At 48.1% G+C, this 24,241-nt stretch overlaps 1 protein-coding gene across 1 annotated transcript in view; it reads left to right on the plus strand.

Moving 5' to 3' along the window:
• Positions 1-2,140: 2,140 nt before the first annotated feature.
• The window catches only part of LOC106813759 (serine/arginine repetitive matrix protein 2-like), a 30,606-nt gene continuing 8,505 nt past the window's right edge, over positions 2,141-24,241 (plus strand). The window contains exons 1-18 of the mRNA XM_014817980.1: positions 2,141-2,147; positions 3,219-3,367; positions 4,781-4,873; positions 5,076-5,148; positions 6,548-6,636; positions 7,706-7,804; positions 8,448-8,560; positions 8,856-9,050; positions 9,401-9,596; positions 10,098-10,170; positions 10,580-10,663; positions 11,016-11,066; positions 11,367-11,462; positions 12,278-12,375; positions 13,225-17,478; positions 20,455-20,702; positions 22,536-22,668; positions 23,182-23,296. Coding sequence (XP_014673466.1) covers positions 2,141-2,147; positions 3,219-3,367; positions 4,781-4,873; positions 5,076-5,148; positions 6,548-6,636; positions 7,706-7,804; positions 8,448-8,560; positions 8,856-9,050; positions 9,401-9,596; positions 10,098-10,170; positions 10,580-10,663; positions 11,016-11,066; positions 11,367-11,462; positions 12,278-12,375; positions 13,225-17,478; positions 20,455-20,702; positions 22,536-22,668; positions 23,182-23,296 — 6,166 coding nt within the window. The remainder of the gene's footprint in view (positions 2,148-3,218; positions 3,368-4,780; positions 4,874-5,075; positions 5,149-6,547; positions 6,637-7,705; positions 7,805-8,447; positions 8,561-8,855; positions 9,051-9,400; positions 9,597-10,097; positions 10,171-10,579; positions 10,664-11,015; positions 11,067-11,366; positions 11,463-12,277; positions 12,376-13,224; positions 17,479-20,454; positions 20,703-22,535; positions 22,669-23,181; positions 23,297-24,241) is intronic.

A 24,241-nucleotide genomic window follows, 5' to 3' on the forward strand; every position in this document is an offset into this window, starting at 1 on the left:
ACTCTGTCATGTTACCACATCACATAGAAGAAACCTCAAAACATCGCAATCCAATAAAAAAATTTTGCTATCTTTGACTATATTTTTCTTTTTCCGTTTTTTAAACGAAGAGCTAGCTAGTTTTATATTTCAGTTTTACAACATTGGAAATACATCAGTTACAAGTCAGGGCACGGTGGGACAATGAGGGTACGCAGCGACATGTACCCTACTTTCGCTCATAGGGTCTATGTCCCCCAGGGTACTGCCGGAACGTACCCTGGGTACGGTCCGGTATACCGGAACGTACCCTGGTCACTATTTGATATGGTTAGGGTTAGGGTTAGGGAGTAGGCGTAGGCGACTCCCTAGACTCGTTAGTGGAGTAGGTGAGGTACGGTCCGGCATATAATATAGTACCAGGGTACGTTTCGGTATACCGGACCGTACCCAGAGTACGTTCCGGCAGTACCCCGGGGGACATAGACCCTCTCAGCCTAGCTCTAGTACTATAGCCCGCGTTCGATTAACTGCGCAGGGCTATAGTACATTGTCGGCTGGAAATACCAACTGCAACCTGTTACCACCTGTCCCCATGAAAAATGGATCGCAAAACGCAAAGTTATCGGGCTTTTTAACACTTATTTATCTACATGGGGACAGGTGGTAACAGGTTGCAGTTGGTATTTCCAGCCGACAATGTACTATAGCCCTGCGGCAGTTAATCGAACGCGGGCTATAGTACTAGTAGAGCTACTCTCAGCCTAGCTCCAAGAAACGGTATTGCTAGGGTTACAATACCGCTTCAAACCTTGGCTACAGCTAAACACGTAGTTGCCTTATATTCCAAGTATCGCCAAAAAACACCACACATGTGATATACCAAATTAATCAGTAAACGTCCACCTTCTTGTAACCATCAGTGCGCTACGATGCGCTGGGTACTTACGGGGTTACAGCGACTTTTTGAGACGAATGCAACAACATTTATGAATTCGCCGCCATGTTTGCTATCATTCCGACTGTGACTAAAATCCGCAATGGATCGAACAAGCGAAATTAAACGATCTGCGGTCCTCATGTAAACCACCCCAACATCCGAGAACATGTCATCTAAGGCTTTTACAAATGGCCCAGACATTTGTGAACATCGTTTCACTTGCTTTGGTGTGTAATTGCCGTGAGAGCCATCGTACTATTTCTGTAGTATTTTTTAGCGAGTCTTTTCCGTTTTGGGTTTTCCGTGCCTTGCTAAACATGGCGGGTAAAGCTGATTTGAAAGTTGATATGCTGTGAGAATTAGCAGATTATACCGTGAATTAAGAGATACATTCTAGTTTAGAAGCAGGACAACTGTGAGTTAACGTTCATATTTTAAACGAGGCAAGTCAAAGGTGGTAATGGAATGGTTTTATTTGAGATATACAGAGTTATTCATCTAGATCTGCAGAGGTGATAGGTTTTTTGTATGGAAGGGTGTCAGGCTGTATAGGCAATCCGTCGCACAGCCTGGTCGGGCTACTCTCAGCCCTACTTTCCGATATATTGAACCGTACCCAAGGTACCAGGTACCCTCCGATAGTACCCTGGGGGACATAGACATTATCAGCTCTTCCAACCCTAGCAAAGACCGTTTCTTGGAGCTAATAGTAATAATAATATATATTATAAATTTATAATCATTATAAGTTTATAACTTATAAATATAACTTATAACTATAAGTTATAATAAGTTGATACTTCAACTTGACGCATGATACGAAACAATTCAACACATTACGACATTTTCAATATTATAATTAACATTATCTTGTAAGTTCTATCTAATAATACTCAAATATTAATATGAGTAGGCCTACGTAGGCCTATAATATATCATATGAATACTAATACTAATAGTAAATACTAATAAGTAATAGTAATACTACTGTATCAGGTTCACCTGCTGGGCGCGTCCATACTGAAATACCGTGTAACGACATCTGGTGAGCGAAAATATTCCTAATCGATTAAAACAATATTTATTAATAGAAGGTACATTGGTAAAAGCACAGGGACTTGAGGCGAAAAAAAAAAGTGTTATATATATAAATATCTGGCTGTGATATGGTGCAAAAGTTGATAGAATAAGTGTGAATTTCTGTCTGCGGTTGGAGCTCAAATGAAAGGTTACTGTGATCGCCAGCGTGCGGGAGTTAGATCCCTTCCCCTATTTATATATATAACATTTTTTTTTTTCGCCTCAAGTCCCTGTGGGTAAAAGATGTAGCAACATGAGCTTGCACCACTGATCTCTATAATAATATCTGGATAGGGCATTGGGCCTATCCGCGCTTAACATGGGCCGAGGCTATTCGCCCGACCGTCGGGCCAATAGGGTATTCTTTCTATTCGCCCGACCGTCGGGCCAATAGGGAATTCTGGCTATTCGCCCGACCGCAAAATTTTTTTTCCCAAACGGAAGGATTTAGCGCCTTCTGATTGGCTGCTTCGATTTGCTTTGACTGAAGAAAACGCAGCCGGCTGAAAGGGGTGGTAGGATATGTTTACTAGGCACTTCTAATTTTAACATATATTTTACGATATATTAAAGAATGATGCAAAAACCCTAAAAAGTGCCCTAACCCTAATAGCTAGATAAGTATAAGTTTTCTGATGTATTTTCCATANAACCGTACCTCGTCTACTCCACTAAAGTAAAGTAACGAGTCTAGGGAGTCGCCTACGCCTACTCCCTAACCCGAACCCGAACCCTAACCCTAATCCTAACCCTAACCCTAACCCTAACCCTAATCCTAACCATATCAAATAGTGACCAGGGTACGTTCCGGTATACCGGACCGTACCCAGGGTACGTTCCGGCAGTACCCTGGGGTACATATACCCTATGAGCACTAGTATAGCCCGCGGATCGCTGCCTGCGGCAGTCTATAGTACTAGAGCTACAAGCCAGCCAACACTGCAACAGTTAAAAAAGAGTCCCGAGAGTAAGGACACCAGGGAGGACAGTGAGAATTCTGACAGCTCATTAGTAGTCACTGAATATGTTCTTTGTATTACTGTAAATAAGCCAAATTGTAAAAAATTTAAATTTTAGTCTTGTTTTTTTTTAATTCCGCGGTATCTGCAGTTCAACGCGGGCCTGTAATTTGCCTGTCGGGCCTGTAAAATTCCTTACAGGTCTACAGGCCCGACTGGCCTGTAAATTTTCAAATTAATTTCTTCCCCTCCTATTGCAGAGCTGCTAGAGGAGGTGAGCCTCACGTCGAGAGAGTTTGTTCACACGCTGCTGCCGAACGTGACTCGATCGTACAGCTCCCCGGCATCCGCCGGCAAGTTCTCCTTCACGAAAGCCTTCGTCGTTAACAACAACGAGCGTCTGCAGAAGGTATAAGGAGTGTGGTAACATTCTATATCTAGACATATATATCAAGAGCTCATAACAGAGAAGAGTATGACACCGTTTTAACAGTGTTTTGCATAGTTTTCAACTTGTAAATATTCTATCAATAAGGGTATATAAATATATTCAAACTTTACCTTGTTTTTGTCTATGATGCTCCCTTAATCTTATGACACCACCAATTTACCTGAAAATCGTATGTGTTCTTCAAAAAAGTTATTTGAATACGACACGGTTTCACACAGTTTTCCCTAATGTTCGCATCTATGTGGCGCAAGTTTATTATCGGATTAGTGTTCTATTGTCTATGACGGAACGCTGGGGGCTGTTGGGGATATTAGGCATCGAATTGTATTCAGCGTGTAGCGTTTCCAGCATGCTAGAAATAAACGTGTGCTCATGGCGAGCTAGCCGCTGATTTTAGCTGTGTTGTTTAGCAGTGCTTCAAAGAACTTTTTTGAAGAACACATACGATTTTCAGGTAAATTGGTCGTGTCATATGATTAAGGGAGAATCATAGACGAAAACAAGGTAAAGTTTGAATATATTTATTCACATATTGATAGAATATTTACAAGTTGAAAACTATGCAAAACGCTGTTAAAACGGTGTCATACTTTTCTTTATTATGAGCTCTTGATATATATATATATAACATTCTAGGTAGGACAGTCGGCAACGCGTCATAGAAATCTCACGGCAATCTGTTGTGACATTCTATAGCGTAGTCTCGCGGCATCTCGTGTTTTATACTGGAATCGCGTGTGTTCGTAGGCTAATGCTTGCGGCAGTGATGTCCACACGCGTTTTTTCGCAAAAAAAATTCAATTTTAGATCGTACGTGGGGTCATTTATGGTGAGTGTATTGTCGCTTTTTGGGTGATACTTAGTTAGGTAAATTCTATGTTTACTACCTATATATAAAGGTACTTTGTGTGGTCACTCGCCTGGTAAATACAATGAATCAGGGTGCGAAATTAACGGGAGTCCGGAGTCAAATACTCCCTGATTTACTGTCGGACTCCCTGATTTGACATAATATGCAGGAGTCCGTGTGACTCCCTGAAAATTCTGCGATACTAACTAGTTCGTTTCAGAGCACGACTTCACGGAATTACCGTATTTTTCCAGCAAATATTCAAAGAACATTTAGCAGACATGCATCGCATGAATCTTAAAAATAAGCACGTGTTATTGTTGTTATGCTTTAGTTTTGAATTTCAGACTGCGGACTCCCTCATTTTGCTGCGGACTTCCTCTTTTAGAGGGCAGGGAGTTCGTTGGGCTCCCTTGTTCAAAAGTTAATATCTACCCCTGATGAATGATAGCATCAATCTTAGTATGATGGCAGAGTATGCGTCATCATGATTGAAATTGAACAGATGTGTGTTCCTATAGTTTCAGGAGAAGAAGAAGCAGCTGAAAGAAGAAGGTAGATCAGAGAAGGAGCTGAGCGAGACATTTGCCTTTACCATCATTGATGCAGCAGACGTAAGTCTGTACAACTGAGCAATGAAATCATCATTAAACGAAGATTAGAATATTTCACTTGTGTGGCCATAAATATATATATATATAAGGTATCGAAAAGATAGATATAAACTGATGTATGAATAAGACTGTAAGCACATCAGTATGTAATCATCGCAGTTGAATTATTTGTGGCCTCACCTGTGCGTTTTATACCGTACAGAGAAGGAGAGTTGCAGAGGAAGGACTTCCGGTGGGAAACAGCAGTATTATGATGCTGGGAAAACCAGACATGGGTGTGTAATATCTCCATGTATATTGCATGCGAGCAAACCATAATTCATCCTTTCCCTCACTCACGCCCCGCGTCGCCCGTGTGTTTCGGTATCCTTTCCCTCACTCACGCCCCCGGCCCCCGCCCGGTTCCCGCCCACGTTCATCACCTCTATTACAATTAGAACTCGATGAAAAAATGTGGAATTGGCCTCGAAAATTTCATTGCGATTACTAACATTAAAGTAATTGTTACAAGAGTTTTCCCAGTGTTTTCACCACTTTCATGATACCTGCCGTTATTGCTTGAGTAACAGCAATTGTCTAGAGTAACGATAAAAGGTCGTATTCACCAAAACAGGCAATTTTCGAACTAGTTTGGTAAACAATCGTTTGCTGTAGTCTTGAAACTAGAGCTGGTAGTCTTGGACTAGTTAGTAGCGCCGCCGCCTACCTGCCATAGACATACAGTCTCTCTCAAATGCAGCACTTGTTTTCAATTTATCACCGACAATTTACAAGTTTACCAATTCTGCCATTATCGCGACACGATAAAATGCATTGCTGTTACAAATGTGTTCACATCCAATTTTCTATGCTATAACTGCATAAAATCTTGGTGTTTTTAATGCTGGTGTGATCAGTGATATATCCGCTGTGAGGTGAGACTATATTTTGCTATATTTTTTGGGGGTTGAGGGTTTCTGAGCAAAACTCTCGTAATAGTGGCTTTAATAATGTGTAGCACTATTTGTTTAATGGAATTTCATTAAAGTGCCATTACCCAATTTTGCAATTCTGCTTCCGTGATGTTCAGCTAAAGTTAACATCCGTAACTGTGTTTGAGGCAAACAGTGTCATTCTTACTGGTTAATTACATATGTATTAGATTACATAATTATATTAAAATGTGTAGACATTCAAGGTGGTAGATATAACAGGGTTAATTGTTACTCAACCGTGAAGATTGGAAACGTACCGCTTACGTTTCGCTTCCTACCACAGTGCCAGGAGGCTTTCTCAAAGCTAACTGATGATTATCAGTTTTAGCCACCAGATGGTGTGGTGGTCAATAGCTTGGTCCACACGTGACTGAGTCTGTATCCCCCCTCGTCACGGTTGATGTTCGGGGTCTTGCGGATCCAGATGGCCTCCTTAATCCATCGCCTGATTTTGATTGGGCGACGAGGGGGGGATACAGTCTCAGTCACGTGTGGACTAAGCTATTGACCACCACACCATCTGGTGGTCAAAACTGATAATCATCAGTTAGCTTTGAGAAAGCCTCCTGGCAGGAGGCGAAACGTAAGCGGTACGTTTCCAATCTTCACGGTTGAGTAACAATTAACCCTGTTACATCTATTAGTCTATCAACCGAATGAACTTATTTAATGATTCAAGGTGACGCGTCTGTGTTTACAGGTGTTGTGCTCAGTCGTCATGCCGACCAGGTAAAGCAAATTATAAGGAATAGCGACGAACGTGTGCTTGCTGTGTTCAAGATTATTAAGGTGAGGACGGATCTCGGACCTTCGCTAACAGATATTAGTGTTGTCAATCGGTTGTAATTTCGTAATCGATCATCGGTTGGACCCAAGTAACCGATGATCGGTTACAATCGGTTACTCGGGGTGTAGAATGCCTGCGTGTGCGTAACGTCGTGCGCATGTACGTGTGTGCATGTATGTGCTTGTTTAGCCCTGTTTACTGTTTGTTTTGCACTGATTACTACTGTGTGTATAATACATCTATGTTAATAAAGGATGACTTGTATAGTAGCGATGATATCTCTGATTCTCATCACTTTTCCAAGTTTTCTTGTTCAAGTTAAAAAAAAAAAAAATTTTTTTCCCGATGAAATCGATTATGGATTTTGATAACCAAGCGCTTGGTTCGAGCCAATGTTCAACCGATGATCGAGTATAATCGATGATCGTGACATCACTAAGCGCTTGGTTCGAGCCACTGTTCAACCGATGATCGAGTATAATCGATGATCGTGACATCACTAACAGATATGCTCGTACACATGCATGCACGCACCACACGCATGCGTGCACACGTGGACACATACATGCATGCACACGTGGACACATACATGCTTTGGAAATATTTCGCAAACCCAGTCTGCGAAATTAACCACTGGCCCGGTATCCGAGGCCAGTAAATTTCCCGCGGGGCCAATGAAACTGGTAAATGAACAAGCCCGATGGGCCAGTGGAAAAAAATGGAGTAAATATTCTATTAATGATATTTCAGCTTCTTTATGTGATGATCAATCATGAAAATTTACCGATATTTACCGATAGGGCATCATATTCCCGATCTTAAGTAGAGGAAGTAACTAGTCAACACCATGCGTGTTTGTCACTGCTACAGGTCGCAACAACTTCCGGTTTCCGGTCCGGTTCGGTTTCTCTTTTCATAATATAATGATCATTGATTCGGGCCTGTAAAACCTAGTGTGGGCCAGTGAATTATACATTTCTACAGGCCCGCTGGGCCAATGAGGGTGAAAGTTTTTCGTGCAGACTGCAAACCACGAAAGATTTCTAACGGCACCTGTTGTGTGACCTTCAGGGAAGGGTAAAGACGATATCGGAGGACCTGGTTAATGCTGAACGCGAACCGACGCCGAACTACGACGCTCACGTCGGCAGAACGTATTTCTCGAACAAGGTAACTACGGAGGAATCGTCTCATGACTCCGACGGGCGGCAACGCCGTGATTCAGGGCTCGAATTAACCCGGTGCCCTTTAATCTACTGCCCTGGTTTCGATTATAGTCGAGTCAACATAACGCGCGCGCGTGCGTGTGCTGTAGTTGCAATGATGAGCTTGAAACCGATAGTCGCATGAGGGAATAATAACAGCATCGGATAATTATTCGCTCCTGATAGTGGGCATGTAAAATTTCTTGTTACTGTACTTCCATTAGCAGATGGGGGTACAGGGGTGGTAAAAGTGCCTTGGTGCCCTTCTCAAATTTTGAGAGTTGCCTTAATTGGTGCCTTTTAAAATTGCCTCGGTGCCCTTCCATTTTAAAGAAAATTCAAGGCGATTTCTCACATGCCCTAAAAAATTGCCTTGCCCCTCTCATCGCTTAATTTGGGCCTTGCCGTGATTTTATATCAGTTACGCGGCATATGACGTGGAGAAGGAAATTCGATTTGTAACGTGATATATGCAAGACTATCTCTCTTCCATAACCATAAGAATTCATTTTTGATGGTTGAATTTCGCAGCATGTAGCGTGTTTCGAATAGCGCTGTCGTAATTAATAAGCAGTTATAGGGCATTTCTCTGGCTGTGTGTATTTCAGCTGTATATCTATGATTATGAAGACTGTGAAATTGTGCCCACACCTAGACAGGTTCTGCCCTACGCTCTTCTGCACTTTCTATTTTGTGATGGGTCTGCAAGCAATATCCCAAGGTAAGCAAGAAAGTGACGGTTCTTATCCTTGTCCGTCTAAAACTATGAATTTGAGTAAAAATGGTATTTCGTACGAAGAGCGATACTGTACACTAAAACCACTGATGTTATGTAGTTATTATGAATTTTTTTAAGTCGAGTGTCTCTTTTCAAATTATATATTCATCACTATTGCATATATCAGATTTTTCCCCATGAAAAAGACTGCCTTCAGTACATGTATTTGTATTTGAATTACATGCAATGAAGACATGATAATAATAATAATAACATTGGATTTCCGTCGCTCAAACAGACAGGTGGCTGCTGCAGATGCGGCAAGGACACCCGCCAAGGGTTCGCCTCACGAGTCCGCATTGCAGCGCCCCCTCGTGGGCAAGACGCCGAGCGAGGGCATGCGCATCTGGACGGGCGTGTTGAAGAATCGGCACCGCACGCTCGCCGAGGTCGAGCTACTGTCTCGCGTGTCCGCCATCAAGCCTGCGAGAATGTGAGTCGCCGACGCAGCACGTGTGTGTGTGCGTGTGTGTGTGGGGGTGTGTGGGTGTGTGTGTGTGTGTGCGTGCGTGCGTGCGTGCGTGCGTGCGTGCGTGCGTGCGTGCGTGCGTGCGTGCGTGCGTGCGTGCGTGCGTGCGTGCGTGTCTGTGTGTGTCTGTGTGTGTCTGCGTGTGTGTGTGTGTGTGTGTGTGTTGCGTGTGTGTGCGTGTGTGTGTGGTGCGTGGTGCGTGCGTGCGTGCGTGTGGGGCAGCGTGCATGTGTGTGACAATTAAACACCATGACCTTTCGCGTGTTGCAGCGAGGAACAATTGAACATCATGACCTTTCTCGCGTCTGTTGCAGCGGCGAACAATTGAACATCACTAAGCAGCTACCTATGGCGAGCATGCGGACGCGTTACCTCGGCCTTCTCTCCGACCTTCACCCGAGCCGCGAGCACTGCGTGAAGGGCGTTCACTTGTCGTATGCACGTCTGCGTGCGCGCCGCCACCATGAGGTCGTGCTCAAGGTCGCCTCCTACCTGCGCCGGCGCGACCTGGTGAGAGTCATGGACGCGACGTTCGATGTGGCAGTTCCCGGTTTAGGCGGGATGGGTCGGGAGTCGTGGAAATGATTCCGATTAAGAAGTGAACATCGAACAACGCGCGGTCAACACGTAATAATGTGCGGTGAACATATAATAACGTGTAGTGAACACTGAACAACTGTGCGGTGAACACATAATAACGTGTAGTGGACACATAACAATGTGCAGTGAACATATATAATAATGTGTAGTGAACACCGAACAACTGTGCGGTGAACACATAATAACGTGCAGTGAACACATAACAATATGCAGTGAACATATAATAACGTGTAGTGAACACATAACAATGTGCAGTGAACATAAAATAATGTGCATTATCGAATCATGATGGTGGCACAAGCTTTAATGTGCACCTAGGCATTAGGATATCTTTACGGTAATTTTGAAGTCCAGCTATGTAATACTATTGATCAATTTATGGTGTTAACGATGTTCTTATGTCTGTTTCAGGCAGCTATTGCCAGACTAGAGGACAGTGTGGAGCTGGTAATACTCCCAAACTGTGACCTGACCCAGTCTTTAGGCATGTATACCCATGACTGTAGTAACATGAGCAACTTCATACTGTTATGTAATACAAACATGTACATTAAGTCATTACTACTGTACATTATAAGAGTCACTCAAGGGAAGCCCGTAAAAATGTCCTTTATAGACTGGTGTCTGTTCTGTGGAGGTGGTACTGCTAAAAATGTCCTTTGTAGACAGGTGTTTGTTCTATAGAGGGATTCGCTAACGATTATCTTAATAATCACTAATTAAACTAATTTTAAATGATGAATTTAATCGAAAAAAAATAAAAATTAAATTAAATAATGATTCGCACGTTACCGATTCGAGTCGATCGCGCTCCTAATCGTCGTCGTCTCGAGCGTTGACGCGTTACGTGTGATGTCACAACCCTCGCGTGCGACCGGTGTCTCCATCTGCAGGTCTGCCCGCGAACGGAGGTGGAGAGCTTCACTGCGTCTTCACGTCGCCACGCAGTCTGACCGAGCGAGCCGACCTTCTACGAGGTGCGTCTGCCAATCAATCAATCAATCAATCAATCAATAAATCGATCAAAGTTAGAAGAAATCGATAAGGGGCAGAAGAATGCTACGGCGGGTACGTCATGCGGCTGGCTAAACTCGGCAGACGAACGGCAGATCGATTAATCAATCAATCGATTGATCGATCACTCGATTGATCGATGTGCTGTTCGTCTGCCAGCTTTGAGTTTAGCCAGAGTTTAGGATGTCTCCCAACGTACCTGCCGTAGCATTCTTCCGCCTTCTTGTCGATTTCTTCTGACTTTGATAGCAGCCGAATTTTATCGTCTGCCGCCGGCGAAATCTCGATTCACGGCGTGCGTTTCTCCCGTTGCAGTTTCCACCTCCGAACGTCTGGACCGAACAGCAGGAGATCTGAGCTGTAGCGGTAAGGCGCTCACGCATTTTTAGCGGTGTCACATATTCTGCATTTTTCGGCGTGTGTAGCGGTATTTCGGTGTGCTTTCGGTGTTGGCATTCGGCTGCATAGCGGTAGCGGATGGTTTTGGTATTGTAGTCTGTAACGTGCGTACCGTAGTCAGTAACGTATGCATGTCAACAGTTGTTCGGAATGAGTAAATCATTGTCATGCTTGCTGCTTTCAGTCAGTCTTGTTGCTTTTGCTGAGCTGTGCGGTAGTGGTGGTAGTGGTGGTGGTGGTGGTGGTAGCATGATGCATGTGTTTCAGGGTGTACGTCGTCTGCGTCCGTCTGTAGCGCACCAAAACCCCAGATCACATTGTCAGTCCTGCAAAGGTGCTTTGAGTGGCAGCGTCGCATGACAGGCATGTGCTGAGTGCTTCGACTTTCGGTGTTTTCGTCGCGATTTCCTTTCTTTTGCAGTGTGCTCTCTCAGTTTTATCTCCTTCCCACAATTCGTCACTTCGTCTCTCTCTCTCTCTCTCTCTCTCTCTCTCTCTCTCTCTCCCTCCCTCCCTCCCTCCTTCTCTCTCTTATCTCTCTCTCTCTTATCTCTCTCTCTCTCTTTCTCTCTGACTCTATCACTCTCTTCTCCCTCTCTCTCTCTCTCTCTCTCTCTCTTTTGCTCTCTCCTTTTTTCCTCTCTCTCTCTCTCTCTCTCTCTCTTTCTTTGTCTCCCTCTCTCTCTCTTTCTTTCTTTTTTCTCTCTCTCTCTCTCTTTCTTTCTCTCCCTCTCTCTTTCTCTCCCTTTCTTCCTTTCTCTCGCTCCCTCTCTTTCTCTCCTCTCTCTCTCTCTCTCTTTCTTTTTGTCTCCCTCTTTCTCTCTATCTTACACGCATGGAATTGTCTGTTAGTTGTATATCAGAATGATGGAATGATCAGCATTAGAATAGTTTACTTGTTTTTTTTCCGATTACTCTTATTATTGATAAAAAAGGAGGAATTTAATTAATTAAGTGATTATACCTAAGTAATAATTTAATTACACCTGAATGTATATATATATAATACTGTCAAATGCATAGCTGTGAGCATTAAAGTAGTGATTTGTAATCATATGAAAATATATATTATACATATTATATATGCAGAGATTAAATGTCTAGGAGGATAACAGAGTGTCTATAACATGTATGCATGTAGTTGATCAGCAATGAAAGTGTCACAATTTCGTCTGTAGCCCGTAGCGACGCAGAGGTCGTCCCTCCTAGCTTTGCGGCGACGTCGGAACATGAATACAACCGTGGATTCAAGTCTGACGTGCCGTCACAAGCGAAGGTAACTTTGGCGCTTCTATTTTATTTTATATCTTTATTTATCATACGGGTATTTTTATTTTCGAATTCCCCGCGCCGTTGTCGGAGATGGGTCGGGTCCGTTTGACTGGTCTACTGGATTGTGTAGCCGGTCGATCGCCCTGCACTGCTGTACGGGAAATTCCCCTGCCGTGTGTGATACGTTCGCATGTTTGTGCGTGACTTCGGCGATCTTTTCTGGCCCACTATTTCAAAGAGAGACATCTGCAGCGATCGTATATCTTGTGCATCATACGCCGATATAGCTACAGGTCTTATCTCGATGTTATATATCATCAGATAGATAGATACATTATGTTTATTTTATAGTATTATATTAGATATTATGTATAGTATATTATTATATTTAGATTATAGACTACAGCTGTTATCCTATCTCATCACGATGTACATGTTACATGTGTAATAAGCATCGTACGACATTGTAATCATTATATGTCATACTATGTAATCATGTCATACGTTTACATCGTATGGCGATATAGCTACAGATCTTATCTCGATGTTAGATATCATGAGCCAGATAAATATATCATATTTATATATATTAATTCATTAGATATTATATATAGTATATATTTATATATAGATTATAAACTACAGATATTATCAGACAGATAGACTTATTATATTTAGATTATATTCGTTTATTAGATATTATATATGTAGTATATTATAATAATATTAGATTTAGATTATAGGCTAAAAATATTATCCTATCTCTCGTTACATATCTAATAATGTATACTCGATAATACATCTCTACTTGATAGTACATCTCTAATATACTCGATCCTATATCTCATTACAGATCTTGCCGCTGAAAGTGCAGCGTTCGTTCGATGTGCAGCCGCAGGTCCAGAAGTACTTTCTGCAGCAGCAGCGACTTCAGGTCGCCGCGACGACGACCCCCGCTGACCTCGCGACGAGCGATCGTCCGGCAGCAGAGACGCCGGCGGTCGCAGCGTTCTCCGGAGTGCCCGTCATTGTCGTTCACACGCCGGACGATGCATCCTCCGGATTCCAGGCATTGGACGATCCTTCCGGTGAATTCCAGATGACGGATAATCCTTCCGGTGGATTCCAGGCAGCAGGCGATCCCTCCGGTGGATTCCGGATGGCGGATAATCCCTCCGGTGGATTCCGAGTTGTGGATAATTCCTCCGGTGGATTCCAGGCAGCAGGCGATCCCTCCGGCGGATTCCGGATGGCGGACGATCCCTCCGGTGTATTCCAGGCTGTAGAAGGTCCCTCCGGTAAATTCCAGGTGGTTGGCGGCGATCCCTCCAGTGAGATTATTGGACAGTCTGAAAACACCGCGGTGGACGTCAACACGTCGTTTCACGGCGGCAGCGGAGGAGGAGGAGATGGAGGAGGAGGAGGAGGAGGAGGAAGAGGAGGAGGCTGGCGCACGGCGACACGCCTCTCCCCGAGCGAGTTCGAGCGCTCCGTCGCCGAGGAGCTGGGACACGAGGCGCTGCTAGAGGGCAGCACCGGCGGCGAGAGCGACGGCGACGCGCCCTCTCCTCCGGTCGCCGCGGCGACGGACGCGCGCGCGACGCCGACGGAGCAGCCGGGTTCCTTCTCCCCCGCAGACTCCTCCTCGGCGTCCGGCAGTAGCAGCAGCCCCGAGCCGCCGCCGTGGAGAAGCCCGTCTCCTCCTCCGCCGGGGGAGGGGGAGAGGATGGCCGACGAGAAGAGGAAGACTCGTGGGAGAAGCTACGGCGAGAGCGCGGCGTCGGACGGGCGCCGGCGGCGCCGGAGGAGGAAGCGAGGCCAGCACGCCGAGTACGAACCTCTCCCAGTCGTCGCCGCCGAGAGGGAGGAGACAGGGGGCGCCCCCGCTGCCGTCGCCGCGGACAACGACGACGACGACGACGACGAACCGGAGGTGGCGTTCCGGCCGCCGATCTACGTCGCGGCGGGGCTGCGCTGGCGGCTGCGGCGCGTGAGCGGGGTCGCTGCAGCGGCGGGGTCGTGCGGGGTCGCGGCGACGGCGGCGTGCGTCGTCGGCGGCGACCCGCGACAGTGCGCGCGCGACGCCGTGTCGCGACGCGCCTGCAGCGTGTTCGACATGGTCGGCTCGCAGAACGCGCTGGGGGTCAGCCTCGACCACCGGCTCCCCGGCCTCGACATCATGCAAACGACGACGACGACGACGACGACGACGACGACAACGACGCCCTCTGACCCCAGCGATGCTGCGGCGGCAGCGACGACGACGACCTCGCCGCCCCTGCCGACGACGCCGGTAACGCCGGCGACCCCGGTAACGCCGGCGACCCCGGTAACGCCGTCGAGGCGTCTCGCCGACCCCATCGTGATGCAGTTCCTGCGCGAGAACATCGACTCGGACGAGGGAGAGGCGTCGCCGACGAGCGATGGGGAGGTCGGGGAGGTCAGGTTGCAGGCCGAGGGCCGCGATTGGCCGACGATGACGTCGCCCGCGGCCGAGAGCCGCGATCGACCGGCGATGACGTCGCCCGCGGCCGAGAGCCGCGATTGGCCGGCGATGACGTCGCCCGCGGCCGAGAGCCGCGATCGGCCGACGATGACGTCGCCCGCGGCCGAGAGCCGCGATCGGCCGTCGTGGATGTCGCGTCCCGAACGTGCCGTCGCGCGCGAGAACGCGTCGATCGAGAGAGGCGGAGAGGCGGCGCGCGCGGGATCGCCGATTAACGAACGGGGGTGGAGAGGCTCGTCGTCGTCGTTCGCGACGGATGCGACCGCTACTCTCCCCATCCTCTCCGCCGCCGCCGGGATCGCGGACCGGTCGCTCGCCTCGTCGCCGACGCCGGCTTCCATCCGGGATGCGTTGCGCAGCATCCGCGAGCGTTTCGCCATGCGGAGCCGGCAGCCAGACCTCACTCCCCCTTACCTCGCGCCGCCAGGACAACGCTCGCCGCCCCACGTCGCGTCGTCTCCCGCGTCTGACGACAACCAGGTGGCGCCGCACGGCGCCGACCGCGACGCGGAGGAGCCGCGGCGGCGCCCCCTGTTGCCGACGCCGGAGAGCGACGGGTTGCGCGTCCGCCAGCAGGTGTCGCCGCGCGGCGGGCGCTCGCCGGAGGGCGCCGCGCGGCGCATCCCCGTGCTCGTTCCGATCTCGCCGTCCGTCGCCCAGGAGGTCGCGGGGTCGCCGCAGGGCGGGAACACTGCGCGCATACCCGTGCGCATGTCCCCCATGCTAGAGGCGGCGGCGGCGGCGCCCGACTTCGCGCCGACCTGGCAGAGGAGGGACGCCGTCGACTCGGTGCGCGCGTCGGCGCCCCCTGGAGGCGGGGACGAGCGCGGCGTCGGGGCGAGGCAGGGCGGGGCGGGGTGGCCTCGCGGGTCCGTCGCGGCTCCCGTTGCCGTCGTGCGCGAGATCGCGACGGCGCCGCCGCTGCCGTCCTCGTCCCCGCCATCGCTTCCTCTGCCTCCGTTGCCGACGGCGACCGAGCGCGTGTGGAGCTTCGGCGTGCCCGGCGTCGCGCGGCTACCTGTCCCAGGCGTGCCCGCGCACGACTTCCTCGGTCTTGCTCTCTCTCACGCCGCCGTGCGGCCCGGCTTTCCTCACGGTGGCGGCCGTCCTGCCCCCGCCATCGTTAACTGGGGAAACAGTCCTCCTCCGCCGCCGCCGCCGCCGCCGCCGGGGGAGATGATGCAGCAAGCGCAGTTTGCCGATTGGGAACAAAGGAGAGCACCTCTTCCTCCGATGCCACGTCTCTTGCCGCCTGCGGGAAACTGGCAGGACTGCGCGACTAACGAAATCGGGCAGACGAATCGGACTCTCTTGTCATCTGACGGTTGGCAGCAGGGCAGGCTCGTGCCAGAGCGTGCCGCACTCGAACAAGCGCGCGTTCTGCCGTCGGGCCCAGCGCCGGCGTGCCCGCCTATTACTGCTACAGCGACGGACCCAGCATTCGCCCAGTCTCTCACACCCAGAGATATACCGCTACCTACTAGCAGCATGGCAACGTCGCAACACCGCGGCCTGCAGCGCTCGTTTCAGTCGAACGCTGGTAATGTAGCTAATGCTAGCAGTGACGTGCTCATGCAAACCGTCGGCAGTTATTCAAACAGTCCCGGAGATGGTTCCAACAGACAACTAAACATTATTGTAGAAAGTTCTGCGTGGGTACCCGATGGCCGGGAATCGTACCGAGGGTCTCACAGTCCCCGAGTTAATTCCAGAAGGTCCAGCAGTCCCCGTAAAAATTTCAGGTCTAACAGTCCCCAAGGACATTCCAGAAGGTCCAGCAGTCCTTGGAGAAATTCCAGAAGGTCCGGCAGTCCCTGGAGAAATTCCAGAAGGTCCAGGAGTCCCCGGAAAAATTCCAGAAGGTCCGGCAGTCCCCACAGAAATTCCAAAAGGTCCAGAAGTCCCCGAAGAAATTCCGGAAGGTCCGGCAGTCCCCGGACAAAATCCAAAAGGTCCGGTAGTCCCCGAAGCAATTCCAAAAGGTTCGGCGGTCCCCGAAAAAATACCAGAGGGTCCAGCAGCCCCGTGGGAAGTCGCCGAAGATCAGGCAGCCCCACGCGATCCGCCAGGGGGTCGAATAGCCCCAGGGGGAGTAAGCCGAGTATCACGGGAGAACGTTCCGGAAGGCTGCAGAGCCCCCGAGGAAGTAGCAGACGATCGAACACCCCCAGGGAAGATTCCGCCAAGTCGAGCAGCCCCGGCAGAAGTTTGCGAAGCTCCAAGAGTCCTAGAGGAAGCCTCCGAAGGTCGCGCAGTCCTGCGCGAAGGTCACGGAAGTTGAGCAGTGCGTCGGGAAGGTCTGAGGAGGAGGCCACGTCCAGTGGAGCCGATGGGCCGTCCAAAAGCCCCAGTCAAGGCGGGAAGCGGCTGGCGCAAGACACAGAGAAGAGCGGTTCGTGTAGAGGAGAAGGATCCCCACGCGGGAATGAATTATGTACTAAGGACGCAAAATTACTTAATTCCTCCACTAGATGTCAGCAGGTGCCGCATCAACCCCCAGCCACTGACGCTGCAGATGAAAACAGAAATGGTGGAAGTTTGACTACTTCAAGAAAAAGTTCTCTCGGTGTCATGAATTTCTACCGTAACGATATGGTTTCGGTAAGTATTTGGAAACCTGAACTAAGCTGAAACATCGTACTTGTAGTTTAGCTAATGCATTGTGTGGTTACTAAAGTGTTTTTTTTGTAACTGCGTTTTTTATTGTTTACTACAGCCGCTGGGTCTTTTCTTGAGCTTTGGAATTGGCGTTTGTTTTGATTCTGTTTATTTTGGTAATTTTCTGCCCAGCGAGCTGGATCAATACAGCAAAAAGTGAAGAAAAAAAAACTTATTTATATTGTGGTTTATATACATTTGCACTCCAGTACACTGTTGTCAACAATCCTGTAACATTTAGTTTTAACACAAATTCACTTATTTCACGATAACTGATAAGGGACCACAGTAGTAGAGTAGTCAGTACTAGTAGTAGTAGTAGTAATAATAGCTCTAGTAACTATTGCCCGCGTACGTTTGCCGCTGGCAACTGTCCGCGGGTTATAGTTACTAGGGTTCAAGGATAGAGAACATGGGTCCCAATAAAACCAATGTCGTCATGTATTTTCGAGTAAAATGAACATACAATCGTGACTCATACATATACTATAGCCCATAGCAAGCAATTAATGTCGGGAACATAATATCAAATCGTCGAGGTTTTTAACTAGTTGAGAAACAATCTTATCAGGTAAGAATTTGACGATACGTTTAGTCCTGTTAGTTCTTACTTTTAATGTAAAAAAATGGCAACAAAAATTTTACAAATTTTACCATAGAAAATACGTGACGTAGACAATTTAAGGAAACTGCACATGCCGTGCTTGGTAATATACACATCTAACAGCGCCGTGTAAAAATTCCTTAAATTGTGCTTAAGAAAATTGTGCTTGACGCTGACCAAATCGCTTTATTCTTCCAACAGCGACACGCAGCGACGGACGTGCTTCCGCTCGCGCGAAAGCCATAAAAAAATAATTGCTTCTAATTGTAGCGCAGGTCGCTGTCGGAAACCGACCCCCGCGCCGGCGTCGTCGAGACCGATCCCTCTCCAGGCTCCTCTCTCGAGCCTTCTCTCGTCGAGGGGTCGAGCCACCCGTCGCCCTTCCACCGGGGCGGGGCCGCCGCCGGCAGGCGCGGCGGCACGTGGTCGCCCGTCCCTCGGCTCACAGGCGCGGGACGCGGGCGCGTCGCGTTCTCGATCCGCGGGGGCGCCACCGCAGGGCCAGATTGGCGGCGGCCGGCGGGTCCTCGGTGGGGAAACCACGTACATCAGAGGAGCGGTAAAGTATTAGGTGGGCGAATCTACGACAGCATGCGCTCTCCTGTGACGTGCCAGCATGTGCGTGCTTGTGGCAGTCGCTTCCTAGCTTGTTGCCGATAGAAAAAGGCGTCAAAGCTTTTCGTAGTGGTAGGCCAGCATGTATGTGCGTGCTTTTGACAGACAGTGACTTGCTTCCATTGCCGATAGATAGAGTCAGCAAAGCTTGTTGTGGTGGTGGTCGTCGTCATCATGGTGGTGGTCATCGTCGTCGTCATCGTGGTGGTGGTGGTGGTGGTCATCGTCGTCGTCATCGTGGTGGTGGTGTTGGTCGTCGTCATCATCGTTGTGGTGGTGGTGGTGGTGGTGGTGGTGGTGGTGGTCGTAGTGGTCGTCATCGTTGTGGCGGTGGTGTTTTCTGTTTGTCTCTCAGTAGGGCCACAATTTAAAAAAACTTTGTTTGCCCTCACCCGACCCAGGCTGAAAAGTTTGGGTGGGTAGGTAGGCTTCTTCTCTTTTTTTTAGTGTTTTTTTTTTTACAAATTCAGCATGGTGTCTACATGGAATGTTTGTTTTGCTTGGTAAATATAATGTATTGCCTACAGATTTATATAATGTTCAGCGATACAATTTGTAAAAAAAAAAGGATGGGAAAGATCAATAAAAAATTTTGAGTCGGCCCCTTTTTGGAGGGTCGGTCGGGTGAGGGCAAACAAACAATATTTTTATTATGGCCTAGCTAGTGCATGGAGCGTTGACGGTGATGGTGTGGTTTTGCCGTGGTTGTATCGTAGTCGCTATCGCAGAGAGCACGGCTTGCAGTGGTGGTGCTTTAAAACAATCTGCATTTTTCTCATGTAGTTCGCAGCCTTCCACCTTCTCACTCGCACATTTTGGCCTCTTATCTTCTAAGGTTTTCACTGCACTCGGAACCCGTCGTACGACGTTGGTACGTCGTAATGAGAGTTATCGCACGGGGGGTCAACTGGACAGAATGCGCTTACTCGTTTGCCATTTGTTCTCTATGCCACGTGGTGCCACTATGCTATGTGGAATGCCACCCTAGTTGCCTAGATCTAGATTGCCTGATAGTAAGTTTTGTCTGGCTAGAATATTGCTTCTGGCCGTAGGGGCTGTCGTAGTGCTTGAAAGCACGCATAATCGATATTCTGTGTACCTGCCTGCTCGTAGAGACCCTTTAACACGCTCTCGTTCGAACGTCAACGCGTCGTTTCCGCGGCGGCGGTGATATTCACCGTGACCTCTCCCACTAAAGTGAAGTTTTCTGACTGAACGCTGTCTGTTTGAAACTGATTGTCGATTCCGGCCGGGCGACGTAGTGGGCACCGGTCCGTCTCGAGGGCCTGCATGTGTGGCACAACGTACATTGCGAGTGCATGTACGTGGTACGCATATGTACGTGGCACGCATATGTACGTGGCACGCATATGTACGTACGTGGCACGCGTACTTACGTGGCACGCGCACGTACATACGTGGCACGCATATGTACGTACGTGGCACGCGTACTTACGTGGGATGCGCACGTACGTACATGGCACGCATATGTGCGTACGTGGCACGCGTTCTTACGTGGGACGCGCACGTACATACGTGGCAAGCACATGTACGTACGTGGCACGCGTACTTGCGTACATACGTGGCACGCACATGTATGTACGTGGCACGCGTACTTACGTACATACGTGGCATGCACGCGTAAGTACGAGGAACGTGCGCGTACGTACGTGGGGCACAACGAACGTCTCGTGTTGCAGAGGGCCGCAAGAGAGCCGTGCCGGAGTAACCGGCGCTACCACCCGTACCTGTTTTGGCGCAACACGCCGAAGGACTCGCCCTACCAACCCTACTCCGACCTGCAGGACCTGCTCAGGAACCTCACAAAGAGCAACTACAACAACGGCCGGCGCCAGAGGAGGTTCGCGCCTCAGCCTCCCGCGCAGAAGAAGCCCCCCGCTGCCGCTGCCGCCGCCGCCGTGCCGGATGCACCGGGCGTCGCTGATCTGTAGGCATCTTTAGGGCATCTGTAGGTGTCTGTGGGGCATCTGTAGGGGTCTGTGGGGCATCTGTATGAATCTGTAGGGGTTTGTGGAGCATCTGTAGGGGTTTGTGGAGCATCTGTAGGCATTATTAGGGCATCTGTAGGGATCTGTGGCGCATCTGTAGGGATGTGTAGGCATGTGTATGGATCTCTGGGGCATCTTTAGGGATCTGTAGGCATGTGTATGGATCTGTGGGTCATCTGTAGGGATATTTAGGGCATCTGTAGGCATGTGTAGAGATCTGTGGGGCATCTTTAGGGCATCTGTAGGGATCTGTAGGCATGTGTATGGATCTGTGGGTCATCTGTAGCAGAGATGCCAACCACTACGATTTATCCGTATTTTATACGAATTTCTATTCCTTTTGCACCACTACGACCAGTTTGTATCAAACTACAAATTTCACTGTGATCGAAATTTTTATATATTTTTAATTATTGTTCTTTTTTGTCAATTTATTGTCATTTTTGACCCTCAGAATGCAGGAAATTGCATCTCAGAATCAAGAAATTTTTTGGGGGGGCATGCGGAACCCCCCTAACAAACTCGGGTCACTACGTGACCCTTGAACTACTAATTTGATGGACAGAAACTACAGATTGCTTCAAATATGTGTTGGCATCTCTGCTGTAGGGATATTTTAATTTAGGGCATCTGTAGGCATGTGTAGAGATCTGTGGAGCATCTGTAGGCATTATTAGGGCATCTGTATGGTACTGTAGGCATTATTAGGGCATCTGTATGGTACTGTAGGGATCTGTGGGGCATCTGTAGGGATATTTAGGGCATCTGTAGGCATGTGTAAAGATCTGTGGGGCATCTGTATGGTTCTGTAGGAATCTGTAGGGATATTTAGGGATCGAACGTGCTGTTATGTGTAAGTATCGTATGGCGTGCGCAAGTATCGTATGGCGTGCGCATCATAATGTGTAGCATGCGTGTCGTAATGCGCTACGTTTAACGTTTGACGTGTAATTTATAATACATGTGTAATATGTCACGTATAAAATGTAATGTATAACATGTAATACGTCGTGTATAACACGTGATGTATAAGGCCTAAGATAAAATATTGGTTGTTTCCTTTTTACCGACCGACTCGCCAAAACGCCACTATTCGACACATTTTATTGGCCGATTAAAACAAAACAAAAATTATTTCGTTTCACAAAAACATATACACAAAACAGAATATACAATATGCATACACACATCTTGTCAAAACAAAATAAAGAAGATTTCTCACCTACCTGTGAGGCGAGTAGGAAAAGGGGAAACAAACAATTTTTTAAGGGTGGCCTAACGTTTAATATGTCACGTATAACGTGTGGTGTATGACAGGTGATACATCACGTAGCCTATATCATATAATGTGCAACGTATAACACGCTATGCGATCCCCTTTGCTAATTCGTACGTTATTACTATCTCCTGCCTGATCTTAAACATCAGCTAGGCATTTAGGCCCCGCTTCACTTCATCTCACGTCGTCGATACTAGATGTAATTCTAACGAGGTTAGAGCCGCGACCGGCAGCAAGGCGGCATCTGTAGGGATCTGTATGGATCTGTGGGTCATCTGTAGCAGAGATGCCAACCACTACGATTTATCCGTTTTTTATACGAATTTCTATTCCTTTTGCACCACTACGACCAGTTTGTATCAAACTACGATTTTTTTTTTAATTATTGTTATTTTTTGTCAATTTATTGTCATTTTTGACCCTCAGAATGCAGGAAATTGCATCTCAGAATCATGGCGGCATTTCTCTGAAGCTTCGTGCGTTTGCTATTCAGCAAGGACGATGATGAAGACTCGTCGAAGCTGCGGCGCTTACACGCTTCCTTGCTCGACCAGGAGTTGGAGAAGATTCAGGTTCAGGAGACCGAAGCCATTGTTGCTGCGAAGGCCCTGTACCGCTTCGAAGAGGTACGCCGATTATTAGTCGCAAAGACTAAAACCCTATCCGAAAAGTCTCTCTCTTAAGCTGGGTTTACACTACCGACTTTATGTTCGCGAATTGGCGAGTTGGACCAATTTTGCAATTCGGAAACTCCGAGTTGGCGAAAATAGAACATGCTCTAATCTCGCAACTAGTTGCTATCGATCGGTTGGTCGCGCGACTTTCACGTTTACACTGTCGATTGTCAGTTGTATAGTTGGGAAGTTGGTCCAATTTGCCAATTTCTCAACACAAAAGGCGGCAGTGTAAACCCAGCTTTAGCGTCCTCGTCTGTTCACAAAAGATGTATCAAAGCAATTAATAAAGTTATCAGCTGCTGTTACAGGGCAAACGTTTACGGGTACACGCACATTTTTTTATTGCAATTCAGGTATGGTGGTTGTGGTGATGAGGGGAGTGGTAATGGTGTAGGTTTATTTTCGTTAAGCTTGCTCGTTTCTTGATTTATGATACCGTTTTTATGTTTTATTATTTAAAAGCAAGAGAAAAGGGAGAAGGAAGAGGCACGATCTGCGCAGTCCACTGCTCCAGCTACTGTAACAGCCAGTAAGGACAATCCAACCATGCCACCTACTGCTCCAGCTACTGTGACACGCACTAAGGGCAATCCAACCATAGCACCTACTGCTCCTGCTGCTGTAGCAGTCACAAAGGGGATGACAACCATGCCACCTACTGCTCCTGCTACTGTGACAGTCACAAAAGGGGATGGACTGTTACAGTAGCAGGAGCAGTAGGTGGCATAGTTGTCATCCCTTTTGTGACTGTCACAGTAGCAGGAGCAGTAGGTGGCATATTTGTCATCCCTTTTGTGACTGTTACAGCAGCAGGAGCAGTAGGTGGCATGGTTGTCATCCCTTTTGTGACTGTTACAGCAGCAGGAGCAGTAGGTGGCATGGTTGTCATCCCTTTTGTGACTGTTACAGCAGCAGGAGCAGTAGGTGGCATGGTTGTCATCCCCTTTGTTACTGTTACAGTAGCAGGGGCAGTAGGTGGCATGGTTGTCATCCCTTTTGTGACTGTTACAGTAGCAGGAGCAGTAGGTGGCACTGTCACAGTAGCAGGAGCAGTAAGTGCCATAGTTGGCATCCCTTTTGTGACTGTCACATTAGCAGGAGCAGGAGTACGAGGTGCCATGGTTGGAATCCCTTTTGTGAATTTCACAGTAGCAGGAGCAGTAGGTGGCATAGTTGGCATCCCTTTTGTGACTGTCACAGCAGCAGGAGCAGTAGCAGGAGCAGTAGGTGGCATGGCTGGAATCCCTTTTGTGACTGTTACAGTAGCAGGAGCAGTAGGTGGCATGGTTGTCATCCCTTTTGTGACTGTTACAGTAGCAGGAGCAGTAGGTGGCATAGTTGGCATCCCTTTTGTGACTGTTACAGTAGCAGGAGCAGTAGGTGGCATGGTTGTCATCCCTTTTGTGACTGTTACAGTAGCAGGAGCAGTAAGTCGCATAGTTGTCATCCCTTTTGTGACTGTTACAGTAGCAGGAGCAGTAAGTCGCATAGTTGTCATCCCTTTTGTGACTGTTACAGTAGC

The sequence above is a fragment of the Priapulus caudatus genome, unplaced genomic scaffold (genome assembly GCF_000485595.1).
Source record: "Priapulus caudatus unplaced genomic scaffold, Priapulus_caudatus-5.0.1 Scaffold820, whole genome shotgun sequence".
NCBI classification, from domain to species: Eukaryota; Metazoa; Priapulida; class Priapulimorpha; order Priapulimorphida; family Priapulidae; genus Priapulus; species Priapulus caudatus.